General features: G+C 37.9%; 1 protein-coding gene across 2 annotated transcripts; it reads left to right on the top strand.

Annotated features, from left to right (window-relative positions):
• On the top strand, window positions 1–24301 carry LOC127659862 (calnexin-like). 2 transcript variants are annotated; one of them, XM_052149820.1, is made up of 15 exons: window positions 1–43; window positions 9966–10154; window positions 10672–10745; window positions 10883–10941; window positions 11659–11800; window positions 12455–12536; window positions 13046–13238; window positions 15633–15822; window positions 15950–16063; window positions 16442–16598; window positions 17186–17401; window positions 20105–20224; window positions 20424–20586; window positions 20789–20871; window positions 21743–24301. In XM_052149820.1, exons 2-15 carry the CDS (start codon window positions 9969–9971, stop codon window positions 21800–21802), a joined length of 1839 nt encoding a protein of 612 aa, XP_052005780.1. In that variant the 5' UTR covers window positions 1–43; window positions 9966–9968; the 3' UTR covers window positions 21803–24301. The 2 variants fall into 2 exon arrangements, with proteins under 2 accessions (XP_052005780.1, XP_052005781.1); XM_052149821.1 differs by lacking the exon at window positions 1–43 and adding an exon at window positions 46–111.
• Window positions 24302–26802: the final 2501 nt, after the last annotated feature.

Below are 26802 nucleotides of genomic sequence, written 5' to 3'. Positions count from 1 at the left end.
ATGCGCTGAAGTCGCAGGCAGAGTGCTGCATCAGTACGCGGGGGTGAGTACACGAAACCAGCAAATCTGAGCCATTCTTGCTCCGCTACTGCATTTTAGTGCAAGCAGAATGTATGTAACAGAAGTGTTATTTTAAGCTTAGCGGGAAAATATGGTTTATCTTGAGTTTATTAATGTACATCTCTGAAATTGTGTGTGGATATAAAGGCCAGCTAAGGATTGTGCTAAGCTAACTGACACAGTTGTCAATGAAATGGCATATAATCAAAGCCAACAAACTCATTTAATGTTATTGATCATTTGATTTATGTGCATATTAGGTGGAATCTAAACGCTGTTTATTGAATAGTAAATGTAGTTACTGTGGTCTTCTCTCATTTTAGGGGTGGGTAATGCTCACAGATTTGTGACTGGATTGATTTTTGTTTCGTTTAAGATCATCTTGGGATGCTTTTTAGGAATTATTTATGCATATATGAATTTTAATTAACCTTTGCATTAAGAATGTAAGTGTATAAGTGTGTACTGTTGCATACGTAGTTAGAAATTGTCCTCTAAATGCATCATGCATGAATTGGCAGGTGTTATAAATATAATTATATACATTATATTGTTGTTGTGGTAAGGCTTATTTGCATTGATCTTCATACTTTAATCTTAGGTCTCCGGTTCTGATGACGGTTTTATATGCAATGAACAAATATCACTCGGTTTTGTCTTTTTGCTTTCAGTATGAGTTCATAAATGGATGTTTCTAGAATAGCGTTAAATGTGTGTGGTGGGATACGCGGAAAAACCAAACCGGCTGAACTAGAATAGCACATGTCAGTTGAACCAGTTAAGAGTCACTTCCGCCCGTTAAAAGAGGAGAGCTAGAGGTCACGTGAGAGATACTCTGGCATTTTCGTGGTCCAGTAACATAAATAACATTTGTGTATAACATAAGACCAGAAAAATATTGGTTCATGTTGGATAAGACTCCTCCTCTCCACGTATTAAAGGTCATGCAAATAATTGTAGCAAGAAAATTGTTCTGACCCAAATGTGTATTTTGAATATTCTTAAAGGGACAGTTCACCCACAAATGAAAATTCTGTAATTTACTTACCCTCATGTTCCAAATCCATATGATCTTACCATACTAGGTCATGCAAATTATCAACACTCTTTTATCTGTTCACTTTTATGGTCTGTATTCTGCTAAGTGGCGTCTTGTCACAATTCACTACCGCACTTTGTGGTTTGCTGGTAAAATATTACCTTCCCCCATTGTCTCAACTCTAGATCTGTGGCATTCGAGTGTAAAGAGGCTTAGCCATGTGTTCTTAAAGTGTGTTCATTCATTGCTTCATTGCACTAACCCCCAGTTGGGCCATGCTGGGACCTCCGCATGTAGCTTAACCACACCATATAGTCTGTCATAATGACTACCTGTCTTGAGCAATCATTAAACTAGCAGTTTGGATTGTTGTATAACAAAAATGTAAGGAATGATGTACCATCAGCCAGTTATGATCACAAAATAAGCCCATACTTATAGGTTTATTAATAATCAGCTGACTTTATCTCATTTATTATGTTGGTACTTGCCAAATATTGTTGAAATTATTGTAATATGTGAGAAGAATGAGAGTGTAGACAAGTGACATTTAAACTAGCATAGCTATGTAGGTTGCCTGGGACAATGGTCTGTTATAATGTTCAGCAGGCATTATACAGACATATTTGACTGCAGAAATTTGCAGTTTGCCAATTTGAATCCTGTATTCCTGAGACCAGTGTAATAAAATGAAGTAATCATTAGGGCTGGGTATTGATACCGATTTTCGATTCCAATTCACAAGCTTTTGATTAAAGGGGTCATGACATGAGAAACCAAATTTGCCTTGATCTTTTGGTATATAAGAGGTCTTTGTATCATTAAAACGTCCTGCAAGTTTAATATTTTAAGACGTCCTCCCCATTCTAAACGAATCATTTATTTAATCAAGCTCAAAATACAGCTCGTTCTGGATTCATGGTTTGAAGTGACGTGTCGGTTAGAAGTGACGTAACAGCGTTTGCATATGACCGCCTCCAGCGCAAGACAACTACGCTCATTTCGTATCGCCGTGCGCCTCACAAGTGTTCAGTCGTTGGACAGCGAGCTCTGACAGAGACTACTTGTGCACAGGAAAATTACGATGCCACACAGATGTGCTGTTCCTGGCTGTGGTCAAACAAAACCTCTGAATAAGCTGCCGAAAGATCCAGACGTCAGGGAAAAATGGATGCAGTTTATTTTTTGCGGACGTCCCAGTCATTTTAAGGATGACTGTTTTGAGAACAAATCTCAATATGATGTTGGCTTTGCCAGAAAACTGTTGCTCAAAGATAAGTCCGTGCCGACTATTCTGGGAACAACGACGACGCAAACTGTAAGTAATCTATTTTAAACTTTAAACTACTTTTTAAAGCGCAATTTCATTCATTATGAATAATCACAGTGTTTTTACTTAGTTTACTTGCATATTGTTCTGGCTGGGAGCGTCAATAATTGATACATAGGCACTGACGTTAGCCAATCATAACAGTGGGCGTTAACACTGAAGTCTTAAATGGAAAACGCCCCCAAAACAGACTGTTTGAATCAGAGGATGAGAAACAGGGTGGGAAAAGGTCATAAATCACTAGATTTTAAAAGTTTTTCTTAAAAAAAAATATATTAATACTATAATTGCACCTAAGGGAACATAATAATACAATAAAAAAACCCATGTCATGACCCCTTTAAGATTCAATGTCAATTCACATGGGTATATTTCGGTTATAATGTCCTTTTTGCTTGCAAGTCATCTAAATTCTCCCCCAACTAATGCTGTTAATTATACAGGGGAACTTTTATCTAGGTACATGAAGGAAATATACATTTTACTTGTATTGTTTTAGAAAAACGCAGCTCTGTAAATGAACGCATTTTAATGAGAGAGGACTCAAAGACTCCGCATCCTTGCTATGTGAGATTAGAATTAAATGTTTGTTTTGTCGTTTTTGATTAACAACTGAATTGAGAACAGAAATGGGTTGCTTGGATCTCGTCTTTGGAACAGGGGCGGAGCCAGGAGTTTTTCAAAGGGGTGGCCAGGCAGGGGCAAGTGATCAGTCTGTGGTGGCACAGAAATGTTCGGGCAGCATTTTTATATCGGCAAACTTTGTGGGGGGGTGGTGGGGGGGGCGGAGAGGTGTGGTGACCTTGGTGTGGCACATGTTAAGTTTGTACAGAGATGATTTCACCTCTAAAGAACTAAATTGTGCCAAAAATGGACCCAAAAAATAAACTAAAACAGCAATTGCGAGTGGGATGACCAGGCTTCGGTCCATGGCCACCCCTGGCTATGCCACTGCTTTGGACACACGTAACTCTTACTCTCAACTTTTATAACAACTTTTACTCTCAACATCCAGTGAAAGGATCTCACTGCTGAATGCTCCACCACTATACTACACAACTACTGGTGAATGAAATCTGAACATTTACCAACCAGTTGCCAAATATTTTTAGTTGCATAGCATGACATTTTGTTTCAAACAAGAGTGATTTGCTCTCATTGTAGTCGAGAGCTACGCATAGAATAAAGGATCGATCTTTGGATTTAAGAGTCTATATAGTTTAAATGAAGATCATGATGCATTGGAAAATCTGTATTTTTACCCACCCATTGTAATTGTCCTTTTATGGCTCTCAGGAAGGACTGTTTTGTATTAAACCCACACTGGCTAATCCGATGTATTGATAAAGGTGGATGAGTCTGTGGCTGTGGGTTTCATCAACATGTGCTGTGACAGGTCTAATGGATCAGCTGTATTTAATCAGCACAGCAGATCTCTCTCCAAACTGAATTTAGAGCAGCTTGCTGTCTGTTAGCAATGCCATGCTTCTCTGTCTGTTGCAGTTGTTTGTTTTTAAGGGGGCAGGATGAAGTTAGTCCAGTCCAAACCTTCTGGTCTGAATCTGATGTGTGCATACTAGCACTTCTAGCCCTCATGACATATGCTATACCTTCTAATGATCCTTCAACGGAAATATTTTAACATCAAAAACATGTCACCTTTTAAAAGGGTTAGTTCATCCAAAAAACTAAAAAGATGAAAATTTAAAAAAGAAATTACATTTGATTTGTTTCAAACATGTATGACTGACTTCTGTGATACACAAAATATGTTTCATTTCCTAACATTCTGCTTAACATTTCATTTTGTGTTCCGTGGGAGAAAGTCACACGGGTCTAGAACAAAATTAGGGTAAGTAATGATGGCAAAATATACATTTTCAGGTGAACCAACTTTTTAATTGGCCAGTATTTGTCCATTTTGAGATTATCCACATTTTGTCAGATTAACAGAAGTGCAAATTTGTGTCAATTTCTTAATCTACTGACTTTTTTGGGTCATAGTGATCGTTGGGAACCCACTCGATTGCATCATTCGCAGTGCTTCATTGAAGTTGCCGTTAGCTGCTGGTCTCTTTTGCTGCGATTTGGTAGTCCTTTCCCCCTCATTAACATTGATAGTATAGTTTTTACCTCCAGTTTTAAAAAAATAAAGTAAACGTGGGCTGATGCTATCAACAGGAGCATATACCGTTAATTAACATGCTTTGAGCTCACTGTAGGTTTGTCTTTTAAGGTTTATATGTAATCATTTAAAATTAATTCCCCTATGGGAAAATGAATGGGATTTTTACTTCCGGAACCAGAATGTTGCGGTCTCTACTGTGCGTGCTTTTAGAAAGAACTCTTTTCTAGCATCTGGTCTGTTTGTTAGAAAGATTACTTATCGTTCTTGAAGCACATGGGTCATGATGTAAAAATAGTGTTGTCAATATTGATATGCCAGCTGCAAGGTGAGAGCTTGCCAGCTTTCTAAACGCCATTCAGTCTGTCTGGCAGGGCACAACAATCTGTGTCACTATCACACTATTGATTTTACCCATGAGAGGTGTCATTTTCCTCCCAAGTTTTTTTTTAATTTTAGATATGGAATTACTCCCATTACCAAAATGGCCTCTATTTTACCATTGTTGGCATTGTGAGAATTTTTTTGCATGTTTAGTTTTAATCTTATGCTAATGTTCAATGCAGATTAGCCATGTAGTGCTGAATATGGAGGACTGGTATCGGTGTGTTATGTGTAATCACTTTACCCCCACAGATGATCAGTGGCATTAGGGTGACTATTAGTTCATTGGAGCAACAGATGGGTCAGGATTGGTATATCCTGAAAACCCCATCCCATTATAATACTGTCTATGCACACTTGTACTTACAAATCCCTTGCATATCCCCAGGGATCCTCAACTCCAGGATCTTGAACTTAAACGCTATCACTGCTATACGGGACACATTAAGGACCGATTCAAATGCAATGATGTCGCATGCATTTGTGACTACCTCCATATGTTGATTTTGTGATCCTATCCCAAAATGTTTTAGACCCCGTTTAGACCTGTATTTAGTGCTGACCACTTGTGATTGGATGACCTGAAATGCACCCTAATGCCAAGTGTAAATGGGGTCTTGGAGTAAATACTAATGGAACTCTTAGCTTAAATTGGTCTGAACTCAATGACCTTTGTATTACTAACATGTTTCTGCTGATAGATTACCAGCACACCGGCGAAATATCGCTATTATTTTGCCATGATGTTTATAAAAAAAATCTAGTGGTCAACCGAAACTGGTTTTCAAGAGCTGATATACAGATATCTATTGAAGAGAGTGCCATACAACTAATATGATGATATTTACATAATACTATTTAATAATGAAGTGAGATGTATAAAAATACATAGTATTTAATGCAATATTTACTCTGTTCATTCCATATGAATGTTTATAAATCAGGTCTTTTAAAGATGTTTAGCAGATGAAACTGTTTTAAACCGACATCTCGGAGATGTAGCCTATGTGTGCTATCTAGGGATGGTTTGGTGTGTAAGAGGGGTTTTATTATTGTTTACATATAGCTCAGTGAAAGTTTTGAAATGTGATTCATTTTTGTTGTGTTTGGCTGCCATGGCAATGTGTTGCTATAAGACACTGTTGGCACCTCTGGTCCAATCGTGCTAATCCTTAGTGTTTTAAGATCTTCGTCTGTGGGGTACACTTGAGTATATATGTATGCGTTTTTAAACACGGATGTTGGGCATGTTTAGGATTTTTTGGGTCTCTGCAAACCCCTCAGGAATGGTGTAACAGTGCTCTAATGCCCTGCTCGTGAAGCAAATGAGAGTAGTCATATACTCGCTCTGGAGAGAGCAAGAGCAAGGGCTTCAGAAAGCAAAGCAAGGGTTTTTGGTATTGAAATTGAGTTAATATTGGCCATAACAGTATTTTTCTTAGCTTCTGTCCCTGCAAAAAATTTAAACTGTGGTTAATCCGTTGCAGGAAAATCAAAAAAATGTTTTCCTTGTGTAGTGCAGATTATTTAAAGGGGTGGAATGTGTGTATTTGGACGTTATAATACGTCTGTGTGCCTTAGGGCTGGGCGATATGCAAAATATTTTAACGATAATAGCCGTAAAAAAAAAAAAAAATCCAATTATATTGTTAGTCCCCGTGCCAAGGGTTGGTGAATTTTTTTTTTGCTTTATTGATTTTGCTTTAAAAAAAATATATATATATATATTTATTGAAACCCAAAAAACAAATGACATTTCTAAATTCAAATTGCACTTTAAAATGAAAAAAGCTATAAAATAACAGTATGATCAACAAATCTTATATAACCACCTCCCCCAAATCCAAACATTTACCTTCTCCATCGGCTCCATTTGCCAGCGCTAAAACGCAAGCAGTTTGGCTTTCTCAGGCTGCGTTTCCACTAGGGCGGACAAAATCCACTCAAAGACGCTCGCAGCGCTAGGAAAGAGCTTGCTCCACACCGCTGCCAATCCTATGATCCACCTTTGCGAGCATGACACTCAGCTTTCATAGGAATTAATTGAAAACGCTCTCAGCTTCACTCACAACGCGCCAGTTGTAACGTAGGGTCAGACTAGATGGACTTGCTAACGATAGCTGCTTTGTTAACAATTAGGTTACGTCATGAGTTAATGTGGTTTCAAAGCACCTTTTAGACATAACGTTTTTCCCTTCTAAATGTTTCTTTATTAATCAGAATGTTACGAGCCTTTAATAATAAACAAATCGAATAAACAAATCGATTTCTGTTCTAATTTTGTGAAAATGAATTAGATGTCTGGAATGGATAAGGAAAGACTAAAATTACTAGTTGGTAGACTAGTCTCTCACTTTAATGAAAATATACAAATGTTTTTAACGTTTTCTAAATTTTCTCTCGGGACACCCCTGAACCCACATTCAGCATCATTCCACAGTCACAAGGGCTTCTATGCCCCATACTTGGGTATCTGAATCTAAAGAAATAAAAATATTCCAACAAATACTGGACTGCTGTCACTATGCTTCAGAACAAACAGATGATCTTTTAATATTCATTTTCAATTGATAAATGGTAAAAGACGGTAAAATTGGTAAAAGATCCCGCAGACCCCACTGCTGTGGCCGTGTTCCGTCAACTTTGAAATAAAAAAGAAAGTGCAATGTGTAAATGTATATCGTGATCAATATCGAACAATATGAAAAAGATTATCATAACAATTTTGGCCATATCGCCCAGCCCTAGAGCTAAATTTCTCATGCATGAAATACATAGCTTGCGAACTGGATTCAGCAGTCACATTTTGCGGGTTCTAGTTTCGCACCCTGGCCACTGTTTAATATATTTGGTGACATCCCAGATCCATTGACATTTCCCGATATTGTCGATCATCGTCTGTTCACAATCGGCATGGGGATCTTTGTAAGACATCGTCTATGCGATTACATTGTCCTATCGCCCAGCCCTAGTGTGCACACAGGTTGTGTGTGTTATCTCATTGGGGTAAATCTTAGTAAAGAAAAGGGGCTGTTGCTTCAGAACTCTGCCTCTTTACCATCGCCATGGCGACAGGAGTTAAGGAGACCCTGAGATGGCAACATGTGTATACACATCCCGACAACTACACGCCACTGTTAACAGTACATTATGAGGCTGCTGGCTTGTTTTGGGTTGCAAGTGTGTTGGATTTAGATATGCCCTGGAAGTGATATCTTGTGTTTTTAGTCTACTTTGTTCCCTACTGTTGCTCATAAGGACAAACATTCATTGACCCTTTACACAAACAACTGTTTAATTTGTTCAGTCTGGTATGACCACACTGTCTAGGGCAGATGCCAACACATACCATGTTGAACTTTTACACTGGTTGAATGGATGTTAAAATGTCATATGTTTTTCCAGAAACTTTTGTTTGTTTGTTTGTTCAGACATTAATTCGTTCAAGACGAGTGGTAAAAGTAACCATAGACACACAGGTTGTGATGATGCGTTTCAGCCTTCTTTAGCAGCGTAAATCTAGCAAACTTTATTGCACTTAAGTGTACATTTATAACACTTCTTTTTATTATTTCCCTGGCATAATGTTTTTTTAAAAAGTGCTACAATTGAGTTTCTAATACAGCTGCTGAGAGTGTGACTGTGAAGTTAGTGCCTTTTCTGCGGGTGCAAATGGGAAAGCAAAAATAATATCTACTGTGGTCTCCCATTCACAGCTATAGAAGCATACCCCGTAATAGTTTACTTACGCATTCCAAACCCGGAAATGTGAAAAGTGTCCATTGTCTGAACATCTAGTCAGACTTAAATTTGATGTAATTTCTGAAATATTAGCGCCACTGAATGTAATTGCAAAAATAAATGATGTTTTCATAACGGCTTTCTGAATACGGCCCTTGTCTGCTGCTGGTCAAACAGTTGGATAGTCCCTCCCCTAAATCACTCTATTGGTTGAGTATCATTGTTGGGGTGGGCCAAAGTGAGTCTCTCATAACAAATATTGTATAGCACCACAGAGACGCTGTTTACAAATAACCTATGAATGGCTTCTATTTTTCTCTGCATATTAAGCTGGGATAGCAGAAAGTATTTTTAACTCTGGAAAAAGTTACATCTGCTTTAAAAAAGTCTGATTTAATAAGGCTGGTTGTAGACAAATATTCAACAAATAAATTGTCAAAACTAAACTTTTAATTCTTATTTTGCACAACACTATCATGTCATAGTCTTTACAAAAACAACAAAAAAGCTATGCAAAGTAAAATGTAAGCGCTGTCCCAATACAATTTTCTTTTGAGAACAAGTACGAGTACTTCCTTTTCAGTGCTCGCCCAACAATTCATGTTTTTTGTTTTATTTTTTCTGAATTCCAGATCAAAAGTTAATTAAAACATTTTGTATCTAAATGGTTTCTAAATAAATTAAAACTTTAATCAAACAAGAACATAAGCATAGTATCTGACCCAATTCCAAAACCAGTATCTGTATTGGGAAATGGGTATAAAATATAATAACATTGCTCAACAATTTTGAAGTCTGACAGTATTTGTTTAGAAATGTGTTATTGGTAGTGGTTTCCGTAAAAAACAAAAGCTTGTGCAAAAAAAAAATGCATGAAGTCTTTATTTGCGGATAACTTCTTCGCAAAGCTCATTTGCATATGAGAAAAGGAGGTGCTTTAGTGGCTCTGAGTGGCAGCATTTTTTAAAATTATGAATTAGGTACTTTTCTGTGAGGGTCTTGACTTGCTGACAATATATTAGTGAAGTCGAAGTTTATGTAGGTTTTTTTTTTTTTTCAAAATTTTTGTTTTAATATTTTTAGTCAGTAGGATTTGTCAGCACACTTAAAACCTCTTTTCAAAGTTAAGTCTTTAAATTCATCCCTTTTAAGCACTGGCACTTAAATATCAACAAAAAAAGTCTAAATAAACTCACTAGTAAACCTCACAAACCGACTAGTCCATTTGCAGACAACTTGTTGACCATCCTGATCCATCCTTAATTCGCTTGTTCTTGTGTCTGTAGACTATGGAGCTGAAGATGCGGTTATGTGTGGCGCTGTTCTCTCTGAGTCTGTGTCTCACTCTCATGGGTCATGTGAAGGCACAGGAGGAACCTGATGATATGGACATGGAGGATGCTACAGATTACATACCGGAGGAAGATGTTGAGGAAGAGGAACAAAAAGCCCCCACAGCCCCACCTGTACCCACTGTAAGACCATTATCTGCTTTTAATCCGTAAACACAACATCTTTTAAATGACTCCCATTGTGTTCTATAGAAGATAGAAAGTGAAATGGGTTCGGATTATATCGGCGGTTGATTATATTATTGTCAGTAACTGGGGAAATAAAAATATTATTGTAGCGATAGTGGAATTACCAGACATTTTTGCCAATAATCTTTGATTGGCTCTTTAACCTTTTTAAGAATCTCGACACTGCTCTTTTTTTTTTATTTTATTTTATTATATATATATATACACATGACGACAATTCATAGTGACCATGTTGCTCAAGCTTCATAAAAGACTAAAAACTGCATAAAAGCAGTCCATAAGACTCTAGACATTTCAATTTCTCTGAAGACTTACAATATCTTACTGTGAGGAACAGTCTGAAATTGACGTTCTCCGCTGAAACATCCAGGTTAAACATTTTCGCTATTCTGAAAAAGATTGATTTAATGAAAGAATGGGTTTAATGTTTTCCAAAACATCTTCATTCCAGGTGACGTATAAAGCTCCAGAGCCAATGGGAGAGCACTACTTTGCTGAGTCATTTGATAAAGGCACACTTCAAGGGTAAGATGTCTTCCATCCTCAAACAGCATATTTTCAAAAGATTTATTTTGTCTTGAAATTGTGATAAGGGCTATGGATTTATGAAGATAAGGATTTTGCCTAGATTGTTGAAATGTTGTTTTTGTTTTCATCACTAGGTGGGTTTTATCCCAGGCCAAGAAGGATAGTATTGATGAGGAAATTGCAAAGTATGATGGTGAGTTTGTTTTCTCTAGATAAATGAGAAATTACACATCTTTAATCTATTATTAAGTATTACTTTTCATTCTAGGTATGTAACATACATGTTTTTTTTTTTTTTGTAAAGCACTTTTAAAAGGTGCCATTAAGTTGTACTAATTAGACTGTAAATCTTTAAACATTTTAATACAGTTTGTGCTGAGTGTCTCCAGCTAGATCTCCCAAGCAACAAAATTGGCCCGGTTGCTAGGGAGGGTAGAGTTACATGGGGTAACCTCCTCGTGGTCGCTATAATGTGTGGTTCTCACTCTCGGTGGGGCGAGTGGTGAGTTTTGCGTCAATGCCGCATAGAATAGTGTGAAGCCTCCACCCGTGGTAATGCGCTCAAGCGAAGTGATAAGATGCGTGGCTTGCCGTCCCAGACGTGGAGGCAACAGAGATTCGTCCTCCACCACCCGGATCGAGACGAGTCACAATGCCACCACTAAGGCTTGGAGCACTTTGGGAATTGGGCATTCCAAATTGGGGAGAATTATTATTTATTTTTTTATAAAATGAATGACATGATATGCCGATTAATCATAAATATTAGCTGAGAAAAGACCCTCAAATGAGAGTAATTTTATATTTAAAGATGAAATAAATATGATGTATATTATTGATAATAATAATTCCGATAATTAAAATGCATTACATTATTGTGGCAGATGAGTAACTGCTATGTTGTCCTCAGGTAAATGGGAGGTGGAAGAGATGCAGGACACTAAACTCCCAGGTGATAAAGGTCTGGTGCTGAAATCCAAAGCCAAGCATCACGCCATCTCTGCTCTCCTACTGCGACCGTTTACTTTTGACACCAAACCCCTCATAATCCAGTGAGTACACATGGCTGTTCTCTGTTTGAGCCTGTCTAGATGAAATAAAAATCATAGTTGGTTTCAAATATTATGCACATTCCTACAGTGGTGTAAATTGTTAGGGATCATTTGTTCAAGCATTACCATAATGCACAAGCTGTGATGCACCACATATTGTGACTCACCATGTATTGCAGTACATTGCTGTAAATCAGTTATTTGACTGTGCCCTGTTGATAAAATAGTCTTAAACCAGCATAAGGTGTTTAGTGGGTCTCCTAGTCTGTCCAAGCTGGTCAGGCTGGTCTGTTTAGATGTTTTTGGGCATTTGTCAGCTAAACCACATGAGACCAACTTAAAAGGAATAGTTCACCCAAAAATGTAAATTGGCATGAGGGTGTAAATTATGGTAGAATTTTCATTTTTGAGTGAACTATCCCTTTAAACCAACCAAGAAGAGCAAACCACTCTTAGGCTGGGTTTTTGTTCAGTAAGCCAGTCTTGCATATTGACATTGCCTGAAGTGTGACCTTTGCATTTATGCTCTTTGTCTGTAAAACTGTAAAAACAAAAATGAAAGCACATTCTCAAATGATTGCTACCTAAAGATGTCAAATAATAGTACAAATCTCTGTATTTAACTGTGGTGTGACATCCGTCATGTTTCCGCAGGTATGAGGTGAACTTTCAGACCGGTATCGACTGTGGCGGAGCCTATGTTAAACTGCTGTCACAAACCCATGACCTTGACTTGGTAAGATTACACACTTTTTCATTGTGCTGGTTTATCATACACACTGTTGAGAATTTACATAAAAGGATTTCCTGTTTCCTGTACTGAAAATTCCAATCGTTTCCTGGAGACTGATCGGTAATGGGATAGTCCACCCACAAATTAAAATTCTATCATCATTTACTTTCTCTAATGTTGTTTCAACCCTGTAAGCTTTTCTGTTCCCTATAGAAGAAAAAGGAGATGTTAGGCAACATCTTGGTCTCAATGACCATTCACTTTTTAATTGCATCTTTTTTTTTTCTTTTTAAACAAATCAGTGAATGGTGACTGAGGCTAACATACTGCATAACATCTCCTAATGCGTTCCGCAAAAGAAAGAAAGCCATACGGGTTTGGAACAACATGAAGATGCACAACAGCATAAAATATAAGTTCCTTATTTAAACTGTCAAATTAAATCTGGAATCTACTCTTAATATAACTCTATTAGTGTAAAGAAGAAATGTCCTTTTTCTCCATCCTCAAAGGAACAATTTGTGGATAAGACTCCGTACAGCATCATGTTTGGGCCTGATAAGTGTGGTGAGGATTACAAACTACACTTCATCTTCAGACACAAGAACCCTAAAACTGGAGAGTATGAGGAAAAACACGCCAAGAAGCCAGACGCAGACCTCCGCACGTACTACACCGACAAGAAAACCCACCTCTACACACTAGGTAACAACACATTATTTCCTGCTGCCAGACAATTTATTATAAACTCGATAAAGGTGAATAAACCCTGTCAGTGAAAAGTGCACTCAGCTATTCCTGAGAAACGCTGTTGATATTCGAACTCAGCTGCCAAAACAAACACACCCCTCCCTTCAGTGCTCCTTTGGAAGCCCCCCTCCCCCCCCCAAACAGACAAGAAAACCCTAAAACAGCATACAAAACACTGCAACTATAACTAGTGAGAGTTAGTAGTTTAGTTTTATTTTACAGTAACATACAAAACCACGGTGACCGAAGAGGGTGCTACCAAACGTGTTTTTAAATCTTATTGGCTATAAAACCCTTTGCAAACATTGTGCGGACAAATACCATTAGACGATTAGAGCGAACAACACGAGTAATGTAAATATCATTAGCTATGTAGTGCTACGCTTACGCACACCAGCTCCAGACACTCGAAACTCTCCTGCTATTAAATCTAACATCACAACAACAGCATATATGGCTTCTGTGTAACCGCAAAATGTATGTTATCTACCTCTCGAGAAGAAAAAAAGCAACTTCTGCATCCGTCTACAAGCCTTTTACCTCTCCGAGATCTCTCCACCGCTGAAAAGCCTCGCCGATGTTGACGCGGCGCCTAACCCTCAAAATCATTTATCCTTTTTTTTTTTATATATTCGTCTGACCTTTTTCTCGTGGTCTGTTTCTCAGCCATTTGTCCTCCTTGGAGTTCAGAAAGTTCTCATCTGCCAGATTTGCAATCGCTCTTCTAATGAATTTCCCTCTCGCTCTGCCCCCGTCCTATTCACGCACAAGAACCACCCTCTGTTGCTGATTGGCTGGAGTTGTGTTGAATGTATCGGTCTGATCCACTTTGTTTTTGTCCCATTTACAGAGCCAGGGCTGTGTATAAATGCTAGATATTTTTTTCCAGCCCCACAGAACGGACAGCTAGCAGACTGTGAGGAGATATTTGCAGAATTGGACAGTGTATTGGATTAGAATTACTCAGTGCACCTTGAAGTGTTTTAAGTGAACCTGGCTTGTTCTAGGATTGAAATGCAGTGGTAATACCATGGTACGGGGATGATAATGGGTTGTTGTACCATGGTACTTTGCTAGATCTGAAATATGACTATCGCCATATACCAAGGTACTTTTAAGAATAACATGGGACTGCCAAAGTACATATCCAGAGGTCCATTGCATTACCATGCTACATGTTGGTTTGTTAACTTGTTAAGTTCAGGTTAAGTTCTTGTGTTAGTCAGTAAAAAAAAATGTAGCATGTGTGTCTGATGTAGGATTGTAGTGTATGCTTAATGAATGTAATCCACCATACAGAATTGCAAAAATAAGCCGCTTTCTGAATACGCTCACCATATGCAGTTGGTCAAAGAACCTGTTAGTCCCGCCCCCAACTCACTGCAATGTTATTATCTCTTGATACGGGTCTCTTAAAACAGAAGTTTTCATAGCGCCTCAGAGAAACAGTGTTTACAGTTTTCAAATCAAGTCATTTATTTGTATAGCACCTTGCACAATGCACATCGTTTCAAAGCAGCTTTACAGACGATCATACATTAACAGAAGATAAAACTGTAATATCTATAATGTCTTTGCGTCATCATTGTGTAGTTTGATAAAAAAACAGTTGTGAATTGTTTAAAAATATGCAATTAAAAATTATTGTATTTATAGGGGCCAGTTCAAGAAAATATTGCATATTAAGCTGAGATAGGAGAGAGCAGTTTAACAGAAAATGTACATACTTCAGGCTTAATAAAAAAAGTGCCAGAAATAATTTGTATGTGAACCATTGATTTGTGAACACAATACTGACCCTCAAATATGTTTTTACATTTAACTTTGACCTCTTAAGCAAAAAACAGCCATGAGAAGTGAGCACCTAAAATATTAAGTCTTGTGGTTATTGCAACTTAAAGGGATAGGCTAGTTTAAAGGGGACAAATCCACCCAGTCCTTTTTTTTAATACCCATTAATCACAAGCACTGTCTCAGAACAAGTGAGTGACGTCACTTTGTGCAGGCCCTGCCCACATCTGTTGACGGACACTGCCGCACCTGTACACCAATTAATAAGTGAACATTACGCAACTTGTTTGTGTGTGTGTGTGTGTGTGTGTGTGTGTGTGTGTGTGTGTGTGTCGTTATAGCGCATAGCGAAGAGTGTGTGTGTGTGTGTTGCTCATCTGTCGTTGTAAACTGCTGAAAAAACTACAAATTTATAATTTTTTATTAATAGACAGTTTTTCCCCATGGCCATAAAACTAATGTAGAAAATTTAAAAAAACAAAACAATAATAACCTTTTATGGGAGTAATAAAGGATCTTTCTTACCCACTATTAACATGCACAAATGTGTTCTTGTAGTGCTGAACCCTGACAACAGTTTTGAGATCCTGGTCGATCAGACTGTGGTGAACAGTGGTAATCTGTTGAATGACGTGACTCCCCCTGTCAACCCACCTGCCGAGATTGAAGATCCTGATGACCACAAGCCTGATGACTGGGACGAAAGACCCAAGATCCAGGACCCAGACGCAGTCAAACCTGAGGACTGGTGAGGCAGAGCATGTCTTTCTGATATATTGAGGCAGATTTTGTGAGATTAAACTGTTAATGTCAGTTTCCATTTATACCATCAGCTCTCTTCCTCATTATTTGGTGTGTTTGTAACTCTTCTTCAGGGATGAAGATGCTCCTGCTAAGATTCCTGATGAAGATGCAGTGAAACCTGATGGCTGGTTGGACGATGAGCCAGAATACATCAGTGACCCTGAAGCCATCAAACCCGAGGACTGGTAATGAATTTGTTAATAACGTTTTTTTGTCTTATTGTGCACAATTCCAATGAACTGGGAGTTTTTATAATCTATGATCAAATGCAATGACTTTCTCTACCTCTGAAACAATCTTTTCTGCTGATGCAATCAAGACCATGTTAGTGGGGAAAACTAATATTAACCAATGGTCCAATCTATTTTAATAAAGAAAACGAGACTCCTGGGGTGATGTTCTAGGTTAAATTTCTTAATTATAGTCCTGACCAAGAGAGCAGGTTAAAAATAAGTGGTGTGTGTGCACGCTTCACTGTTTTCTCTTCTCACAACCATCTATCTGCACTCTCGGTATCTTTATATGTTTTAATTAATTGATTCATTCATTGGTTGTCCTCTCAGGGATGAGGATATGGATGGCGAGTGGGAGGCTCCTCAGGTCCCAAACCCCGCCTGTGAGACCACCCCTGGCTGTGGCACATGGCAGAGACCAATGATTGACAACCCTAACTACAAGGGCAAGTGGAAGTCACCAATGATTGACAACCCCAATTATCAGGTAACTTGTCATGCTGCTCATTTGGCGTCATCTCTTGCGTTAAAGGGAGATTTAACTTAAATAATGAATTTTGTCATCATTTACTCTCACATTGTTCCAACCCATATGGCTTTCTTTCTTCCTTGGAACACAAAAGGAGATATTTAGCAGTATGTCCATGCTACTTTTTTCCATATGATGAAAATGAATTTGTCTTGGGCCTGGTCAAGCTCCAAAAATGACAATAAAAGCACTATACAAGTATCAAAGTAGTCTATACATATAGTTTATAATCTTTCCCTCTGCTACAGCTAATTTTATTTATTTATTTTTCGAGCTCGACAGCCTCAGACCCCATAATGAAAATTCTCTCATCATCTTTTAAGTTCCACAGAATAAAGGTAATCATACAGTGTTGGAACAAGACAAAAAATCTTACCATTCAAATATTTTCAGTCAGTATGTGTCATGGTAGGTTTTACATCAATGACGAGACGCGCAAGAACCAATAACTCATGTCATAGTTGATGCCAAATATGGCATAGTTTACTGTAAATAAACATTGTTGTGCTCAATACTAGAGATGTCAAAGTGTGTTGTATTTTCAGGGTGTGTGGAAGCCCAGGAAGATTTCTAACCCAGACTTCTTTGAAGACCTCCACCCCTTCCGTATGACTGCGTTCAGCGCCGTGGGTCTGGAGCTCTGGTCAATGTCCTCCGATATCTTCTTTGACAACTTCTTCATCACCTCTGATCGTAACGTGGCCGATCGGTGGGCTATGGATGGTTGGGGTCTGAAGAAATCAGCTGAGGGAGCTGCTGAGGTATCAAACATCTTTATTTATCTCTTTCTCCTGCTGCTTTACTTCAATCGTGTGCTTTTACAATCAGATGACAATGGCAACAAATTGCAAGCTTAAAGTCTGCCATAAAACAAAGTTGTATTACTGAGTTTGTAACAAGGAGGGCGTGGCCGGCGCTGAATCAGCTGATCCGTGGGAGAGCAAGATAAAGAGGAGCCGGAGGTGCCAGTTCAAGATAGACACACGTGTGTCTGCGTTAGTTTTTGTTGTTTTTAAGTTCATTTTTATCATTTAAACCTTTATGTTGACTGTTCAGCCAGTTCCCGCCATCTCCTTGCCCATCCTTACACTGTTTCGGAGTGCTTATGAGGAAGAACAAGTCGTTGGATTTGGCAATGCTTCCAAGGTTCTTGGCATCGAAACCTTGAAAAATATTCAAGAGTTTTGTTTAATGCACTTATTAGCACATACTTGTATTACTCTTTTCTCGAGAGTTATTTCTGATTTCAATGCACTGTGGTTGGTCACTTGTCGATCAGAGTATCTCTTCCTGCCTAAGTGGGCCATTAAAAACCCATCAACCACTAATGTGGACCAAACTTTATTCTGATAGTTAGAATTCTTGCTACACACGAGACTAACATGACAAGTGAGTAATTATACTCCTTTTTTTCTTTTTATTGTTTTAACTGCAGCACATGTCATAATTATTGCACTAATCACATCACTTGCATATAGATGTGGTGTGGGAAAGCACTAATCTTTGACACGTGTGAGCACACATGGTGATTTTAAAGCAGAAATGCTCTGAAAATCTGTTTCCACTTACTTCGAGGGTTTTGCACATGGCACGGCAAAAAAACACTGTTCCTGCACAGGGCGTTGAGCTGTGCAGTGGCATTGTCTCCCCAACACACACACTTTTTACAACCCCAGAATATTACTCGACTACTGATATGATACATGTGTGAATAAATTGAACTGATGTGAGTATGCAGAGAATACAAGAGACCTGAAACTAGCAAGTTGTGGGGGATCAGTTGCCTGGGACAACGGTCAATTATAGTTTTTCATGCAAAAAGCCATGATTGGCCAATCCGGATCAATTAGAGAGCTCTGTAATAAAAGGATTTAAGGTGTGTCCCAAACAGCACACTTCTGCTCTATTCTATGTCATTTTGTAGTGCAAGTAGTTCTGAAAATGCTACGTAACGTTGACAAGTCACAAGCTCTCTTTGTAGGAATCAAGGGCCAGGTGAACAGTCAACAGAAGTCTTTATTTTTAACACAGGTTGGCTTTTCAGCATAACACACAAATAAATGCACACATCCACACTGCTGCTTGCAGCGCTCTCTCTCTCTCTCTCTCTCTCTCGATTGCCCATTTTATCCCTCTCCAGCTCTCACTGCAACACAGAACAGCTGTTAGAGAATTTCCCAAAGGTTATTCCTCTTGTCTCGCTCTCCACTGATGTCGCTCGGCCACGCCCACATCACCACAGAAGTCTGCAATGAGTACCCGGATTATGCACTTCTTCAGTCATCAAAACACACTTTAGAGACTCTGCACATACAGCTATCAAAAAATGGATATACAGAATGCCCAGATAGTGTAAAATGTACAAAATAATTTCAGGTCAATTCATAAATAAGTATTTGCAATTTTGACTTTTTATTTGTTACACTGTTTATAAGAGATGGATTGAGGAATATTGAAGAGGTGGTGTGGGCACAACTCCAGAAAATGGATGAGGTACAGTACAATAATCTGACTTTAAATGAATCAAAGCATCAACAATAGCTTGTGGTGTGAGTCTAAATTGAATCAAATCAGGAAATCTGTATCGATACCCAGTCCTACGGGATTGAACTTTACACAGATATGGTTGGTAAGCAATTTTATCTCACTAAAATCATGTGGCTGTACTTTTGAAACGGTGTTTTTTACATTTATGGGCTGGCCCCATTCACTTCCATTGTAATTGCCTTACTGTAACCATGGTTTCTGCATGAGAGATGAGCCAATTCTTTTTGTGGTAATCAGCATTATGCCACAAATGCTGTTAAAGGGGCTAAAGTTATATTGAACCTAGAATATTCCTTTTTACTATGTAATTATAAGATTTATCCAGCACTACAGAGCCAGATAAGAAAATCCAAGGAAGTCGATTTGTTGGGGTTTGTAGTGAGGGAGTGTCTCTGGTTCTATCACAGTGGGGGTGACTGCCGAGTTCCATGTACTGTGGGATTAGCTGTATTTTGGTTGGCCTTCATGAGAATTCCTACTGTGCAAATGCCTTCTTTCCAAAGATGGATTCCATGCATGCCTCCCCATGTTCAACTCGAGGGCCAGCTCTGTTCTCTGACTACAGGGCCTAACAGAAGCTTGTGCATTTTTATGTGTGGCTTCATACTTTGATTGTGGTTTGCGTAATCAGCCATGATGGCTTTGTTCTTCAGACTGCAACCATGTTGCTGTGACAGAGTGACTGTCAGGACTGTCTTTCTGTAAATTATATTTATGAAAATGTCCTTTTGGCGGCTAAATATTTTATGCTATCAATAAAAGTGGCAAAAAGACCAAAAAGGTAATTGAATGCTAAATATAATGTCTGAATATTTCCAACATAAAGCTTTTCAATTTGCAGTTTGTCCACTGTTGGCTCTTGTTGACATTAGCATTACTAAGCATGTGAATTACTAAAAGGGTTTGTTTGTTCACAGCCCGGTCTGGTAAATCAGATGATCACAGCTGCTGAAGAGAGACCATGGCTCTGGATCGTCTACGTCCTGACTGTGGCTCTACCTCTGGTGCTCATCATTGTCTTCTGTTGCACTGGAAAAGTAAGAGGATTTTTCTGTATTTTAAGGCATAGTTTGACCGAAAGTAGTAATTCTGTCATTATTTAATCACTTTCATGTCACACTAGACCCACTTGACATTCTTCCATTGAAAACAAAGGTGGAAAAAAGATGTTTAGCACATAGTTTAATTAAATTTATTTTTCATATTTCATTTTAAATGTCTTTCTGTTCTTTACAGAAGAGCTCCGCATCCACAGCTACTGCAGCTGAGTACAAGAAGACCGATGCTCCTCAACCAGACGTGAAGGATGAAGCTGAAGAAGAGGAAGAGGAGGAGAAGCCTGAGGAGGAGGAGGAGGAGGAGAAGCCTGAGGGAGAGGAAGCCAAAAATGAAGAACCAGGTCTGAATCGTATTTCTATGCTGATGTAGTTTATAATACTTTCTTATATGGTCAAATGTGACTTATCGCATCAAAGCTCAGACTTTTCCTTTGGTTAAAATGTGGCTTTTGGTGTGTTATCTCATCCTCTTTGGATAAACTGAAGTTTTGTTTTTGGAGAACGTTGACGTGTTTTCTTACAGTCTTTGTAATTTTCTCTCAGATGGAATGAAGAGTGAAGAAGAGGATTCTACAGGAGATGGAGAGGAGGCTGCAGAGACGGAGCACAACGATAAATCTAATGAGGTAGAGATTTTTATACCATTATAATCTTTGTAAGATGTTCTGTTTATAATCCGATTTTGCTGTTTATTCGATTAAGTTTCACAATGATACACGTTTGAGAAATGTGCAAATAAAATATGTTAATTAGTTATTTAAGAGAGACACTTTGATGTGGATTTGGGACGTCTGACTTATTTCAGTGAGTTGTTTTGAGTCACGCAGAAGTGCTTCTAGAAGTCCCTGTGTGGCCTTTTACATGTTCATTTTGCTTGTTCAGTGTAATTGTTTTGCTTTATTTTTTTTGTTTGTTCCATTTATCCTTTTGAAGTCACTTTTGGATAAAAGCGTCTGCCAAATTACTAAATGTAAATTTTGGCTTTAATGTAAATGTATTTGTTCCAGACTTAACATGAATAGAAAACAATCTGACAATCCAAATGTAAAGGGAAAACAAGATGCAAAAAAAGAAAATGAATACAAATAAAAACATCTCAAGACATCTTTGCATGAATATCTTATTTCTACACATTTACCCAATTGATGTTAAGACACAGAAATCAATAATTATACTTCTAGATGGATCGTGTCACTGTAATTGAGACCTTTGATTATATTTGTGCCTGATTAATGAACAATTTATACAAATACAAATAAATAATAATAATCATTTTTACCCAAACTTTTACTCCCAAACAACATCCTTTTTTTCAGTGATTTACGAACACTTGGCAGATTGGTTTAAATAATTACAAGCAAGGCTTTAATTCTTAATAAAATGATTCACTTGTGAATCGGACATCACTACTTTGCTGAAAAGACCAAAAGCTCTTGAGTGTTTTTCAAGCATAGTTTGCATGTTTCTCAATATTTCTCCTTATTCTCTCCTGTGTAGAAATCAGATGAGGACATTCTGAGAAGGTCTCCCAGAAACAGGAAAACTAGAAAGGACTGAATGACTTCCTAAATTAGTTTCAAGTGCAGTTCCTCACCTCGACCATAGCCCAACATCCCTATCCTCCCATACCTTTCCAACCCTTGCACCCGCGTTCCCTTCCTCCCCTGTTCTTCTGCTCAATCTTCACTTCTGTGACGACAGAGTAAAACAGTCCACCACATGACCAACAGCGACACGAACGCCTCCTCAAACAGGGCTGAGGATGTTGATGGTTACCATGGTGATGATGATGATTGAATAGCATAGAAACTTTCTCCGTAACTAAACAGAAATCTCTGTTACCATTCCTTGACTGTGCATCTCTTATATATCTTCCTTTTAAGCTGTCGCAAATGATTTCAGACAGTGTTCCTACAGCCTAAACCGTGGCAACATTATGGCACACTAGGTATTGTAAGGATTTCAGGCTAACAGCTTTATTTGCCTGGGTTTTGTAGGGAACACGTTATAGAATTACAAGAGAAGCTATAGAAAGAAACTATTGTATGGAAGAAAGGTGATTTTGTTTTAGATATTAATTTTTTAAACTCTAAAACTGGCCACATGTCACTTGATGTACACCAAGATTTAAAGTTTTATGTCATCTTTGCCTCCATTCCATGAGGTTCAACCATAACATTTAAAGGGGTAGTTCACACAAAAATTATAATTTACTCATCCATGTGTCATTCCAAACATATATGACTGATTTTCTCTGTGGAACACAAAATGAGACATTTTGAAGAATGCTGACGCTGCACTTTTTCAAACAATTAAACAAGTGGACTAATGATGTCAGTACTTACATTTTGCTTAATATTTCCTTTTGTGTTCCATGGAAGAAAGGAAGTCATATGGCTTTGGAACAACATAAGGGTGAGTCAATTATGACCCATTTTTGTGTCAACTGTCCCTTTAATACAACAAGATATGGTGCAAATGCTCGTTAGAGCATCCAGGGAGAATGCCAGATAGATTTGTAGGTTCTAGTGTGCTGCCTTATTGTAGGACTCAAGATTTGCTAATATTTTTTTTTTTCTGTGAATGTACCGAGTTTTGTCTTTTTTTTTTTTTGTTTGTTTGTTTTTTGCTATTCCAATGGACTTTATACTAAATCTGTACAAACATGTTTTCTGCTCTTGAACTGATGTAGATTCTAACCTGTTCAGCCCAATAACGGTTTCATAATGGGACAAAAACATGACACTTTGGCATGGTTGGCTATTAGAGAAAGCTTGGCAGGATGATGACATCATTGCCTTCATTGACTCAGCATTACAATAAGGTTCAATGTCTTTTCGTTGGTGCATATTTCGGGCCTGATTTGTCTGTTAATCACATATTTTGTGATGTCATATCCTATCTTTCCAATATTTGCAGCAGCTTCCTCTTTCCAATTACATTCAGACATATAACCAACAGTGAGAGTTTCACAATTCCAATATATAAAGACCCTTTTCAGACTGTCGCTCGACATGTGGAAAGCAAAGTCGAGGGGTGTAAAGCAATCTGTAATTTCATGTACCAATTCATACTAACTCTGCCCCTATATAACTGACCCCAATGATATAAGAAAGATGGTTGGATGGATTGATGATGATACAGTATGGATGAATGGTGATGATGACGATATGGATGTCAGATAGGTAGATGGATGATGATGATATGGTTGCCCTGATCTAAAGTAGCATATGTAGTATTGCTAGTTTCCTGAGTTACTTGTTTCCACTCTCAATATGACAAACTGGCCTCGTCTGTTTATATTTCATCAAGGTAGTCAGATGAGATGCCATGACGTGAGCTCTGTCCCAAGACTTATGAAGAGTTGGCACTTTTAAAGTTAACTAAGATTAACTTAAAATCAAACACAACATACAAAATATATGCTGCTCTGCTGTACTGTTAAAGGGGTAGTTCAATAAATTAAACTGTTGTCATGTACTGTCGTATCGTTTCAAATGAATGGTGACATGCTTTCATTCTGCCTAAAATCGTCTTTAGTGTAACAGCAGAAGGAAGTCTTTGGTTTGGAACATCATTTTTGGATTATACCTTTAAGGCCTCACTTTGCTTTCTCTAATGTGCAACCTTAAATGTCTTTCCTGTACACCTGTGTTTTTGGGCTGTTAGTTTCTTTTTCTCTTATTTTCTTTCTTTTGGATTACCATTATTACACAGATGTAGGCAATAGTTGGATGGATAGAAGGATGGAAAAAAGATTTATTGATTTATTGGTATCATTGCAGTTGTGAAATTGAGATCATTTGGGGTGGGGGGGGTGGGGACAGTTTGGGGAATAATCCATCATGTTACTCACAAACTAAAATAAACTGATTTAATGAACGAGTTGTGTTTTTCTCTGTGTGAGTTGCTGTGATTTTGTGATGTTTTGTGAGTGTGGCTTCATGTCAACTGCCACCTTAAAGAAAAATTTGGTTGTATAATGTTTTTTTATTTTACATTAATGTGAATTTCTCGAAACCTGTCAAGAAAATAAAATATATTGTGCTAAAAGAACATTGAGCTTATTTTAAGGAACACTAAGATAATATTAAAGCTGAAGTGTGTAATTGGAAAAATAAGCATTGTTTTTAAAACTGCTTTCTGGATATGCCCCTCATCTGCCATTGGGCAAACAAAGAGAGTCCCGCCCTCAACTCATGGCATTGGTTGTGTTACATTGTGCGGGCATACGTCTATGCAGGTTTGCTCAGAACGGAGCAATTTTCTTAGTGCTACAGAAATGGTGTTTGCAATTTTCGAGAAAAATAACCTATGGCTTGCTTAAAGTTGTCTTTGCATATGAAGGTTCAACTTTATTGTCATTGTGCAGAGTACAGGTACAAAGCCAATGAAATGCAGTTGTTTTCGCATATCCCAACTAAGCTGGGGTCAGAGGGCAGGGTCAGCCATGAAACAGCGCCCCTGGAGCAGATAGGGTCAAGGCCCAACAGGGGTATCTTGGCGGTGCTGGGGCTTGAACCCGCAACCTTTTAGTCAGTAACCTAGAGCCTTAACCACAGAAAGTTACATACTTCATCTTTAGGTGAATTTCCCACCAAATTCTCAAAAATAAAAATGCATCCCATTATTCCAACATCTAACACTATTTAATTTATAAAATAATGAATCATGGTAGTATTTGTTGTACTGCCTTTAATATATATACTCATTGAAATAAAATGTGAATGAAATGTTGTTTTACAGTAATAACTAAATTGTATAAAGAGTAAAAAACACAAGGCTCATAATCCAGAAACATTTGGATGGAATTAACTGATTTCCTGAAAATAATGTCACGATAACATAAATCTGGTAACACTTTACACAAAGTTCCATTTGTTAACATTAGTTAATCCATTTGATATTATGAACTAACAATGAACATATGTTTTAAAGCATTCCTTAAACTTTGAACATGTTAGTTAATAAAAATACAATTGGTCATCTTTAGTACATGTTAGTTCATAGTGCATGCACCTAATGTTAACATGTAAAAATGTGTTTTGTTTCCACACATGAGGCAAAACGTTATGTCCAATCACAGGTGCAGAGAATATAGTTGCTTATCTCCTAACAAGGCCACATGCCAAGGTCTTGGTAGATTAGCTGCTAAGCAAACAATCAGTTCTCGTGGTCAACGTGTTAAATGCAGGAAAAATAGGCCGCAGTAAAGACCTGAGCAACTTTGACAAGGGCCAAATTGTTATGGCCATACAACTGGGTCAGAGCATTTCTGAAACGGCAAGGCTTGTGGGGTGCTCCCAGTCAGCAGTGATGAGTACCTACAGACAGTGGCGGAGCTAGGGGGTGGCCGAGGCCACCATGGACTGAAGCTTGGCCACCCTATTTGCCACCGCACTCTCAATTGCAGATCTGGTAATTTTTTTGTCTTGGGCACAATTTAGTTTAGATTCTACACCAACAACCACCCCCCTTAAGACTTAAAATATATAAAAGAGAGAATATAATGGCACAATTCAAAATTCAAGCATAATTATTGACCAACGTTTCGGCCTACCAGCCTTTGGAAGCTCTGCTTTTGCCTTATTGATTTTTGAGGCCTGAGTTCATGCCTGTCACATATACAGTTTACTTGTCAATTATACAATAATATTCTAAGGCAAAGTAAAACGGTCTCTAACTTAAATAAATGTTTTTAAAATGTTACTGTTTAAATTATACTGAGATTTTACATTAATACCAAATTATCATGCATTAATATACCTATATAATTATTTACTGGGCAATAATAGAAAACATCCATGTGATATCACATTTATGTAAATCTGTGATAGTTGTACTGTAAATTAACAGACAAGTGAAAACAGAATATCAGAATGTACAACTTTCAGAAATGAAATCATATAGTAGTGAATGACGTCAAAACTTAAGTATCTTTCACAGTGTTTTCAAGAAAAGCACTGCAATTGCACAATAAATAATCTTATCAGCCACTATACTAAACTGTTTAAAAATGGCTCTTTGCGAGGCCAGAAGTTCTTCTCAGCTGCTGTGAGATTGTAAGTGAGAACTATTTTTGGAAGGTGCGAATGATAATCGTGTTTAAGCTTGCATAATTCAGTTTTACACAATCTGGGCAACATGACCTTGATAATAGGTTTGTATTGGAGAATGACAGTCTGTATTGTAAGAGGGTTTAAACACTGTGCTAAGCTTCCTGTTTCCTTTCAAACCATCAAAGTTTTTAAAAAATGTCAACACTGATACTATGCAATATGTATAATATGATAGTGGAATACCCTAGTCTAACTTAAAACAATAAAATCACATGAACTGACACTGCTGTCTGGAAAGATCATCCAGTCATCCTCCATATCATCATCCATCCATCCATACTCATCATCATCATTCTTCCATCCATATTGTCATCCTCATTCATCCACCCATCCTCCTCCTCATCATCCATCCATCCATCCATCCATATAATCATCATTATCCATCCATAATCATCATCATCCATATCATCATCATCCATCTACCTATCTATCATCCAT

This window comes from Xyrauchen texanus, chromosome 19 (genome assembly GCF_025860055.1).
Source record: "Xyrauchen texanus isolate HMW12.3.18 chromosome 19, RBS_HiC_50CHRs, whole genome shotgun sequence".
Lineage (NCBI taxonomy): Eukaryota > Metazoa > Chordata > Actinopteri > Cypriniformes > Catostomidae > Xyrauchen > Xyrauchen texanus.
This window is presented reverse-complemented; position numbering and strand designations above follow the sequence as displayed.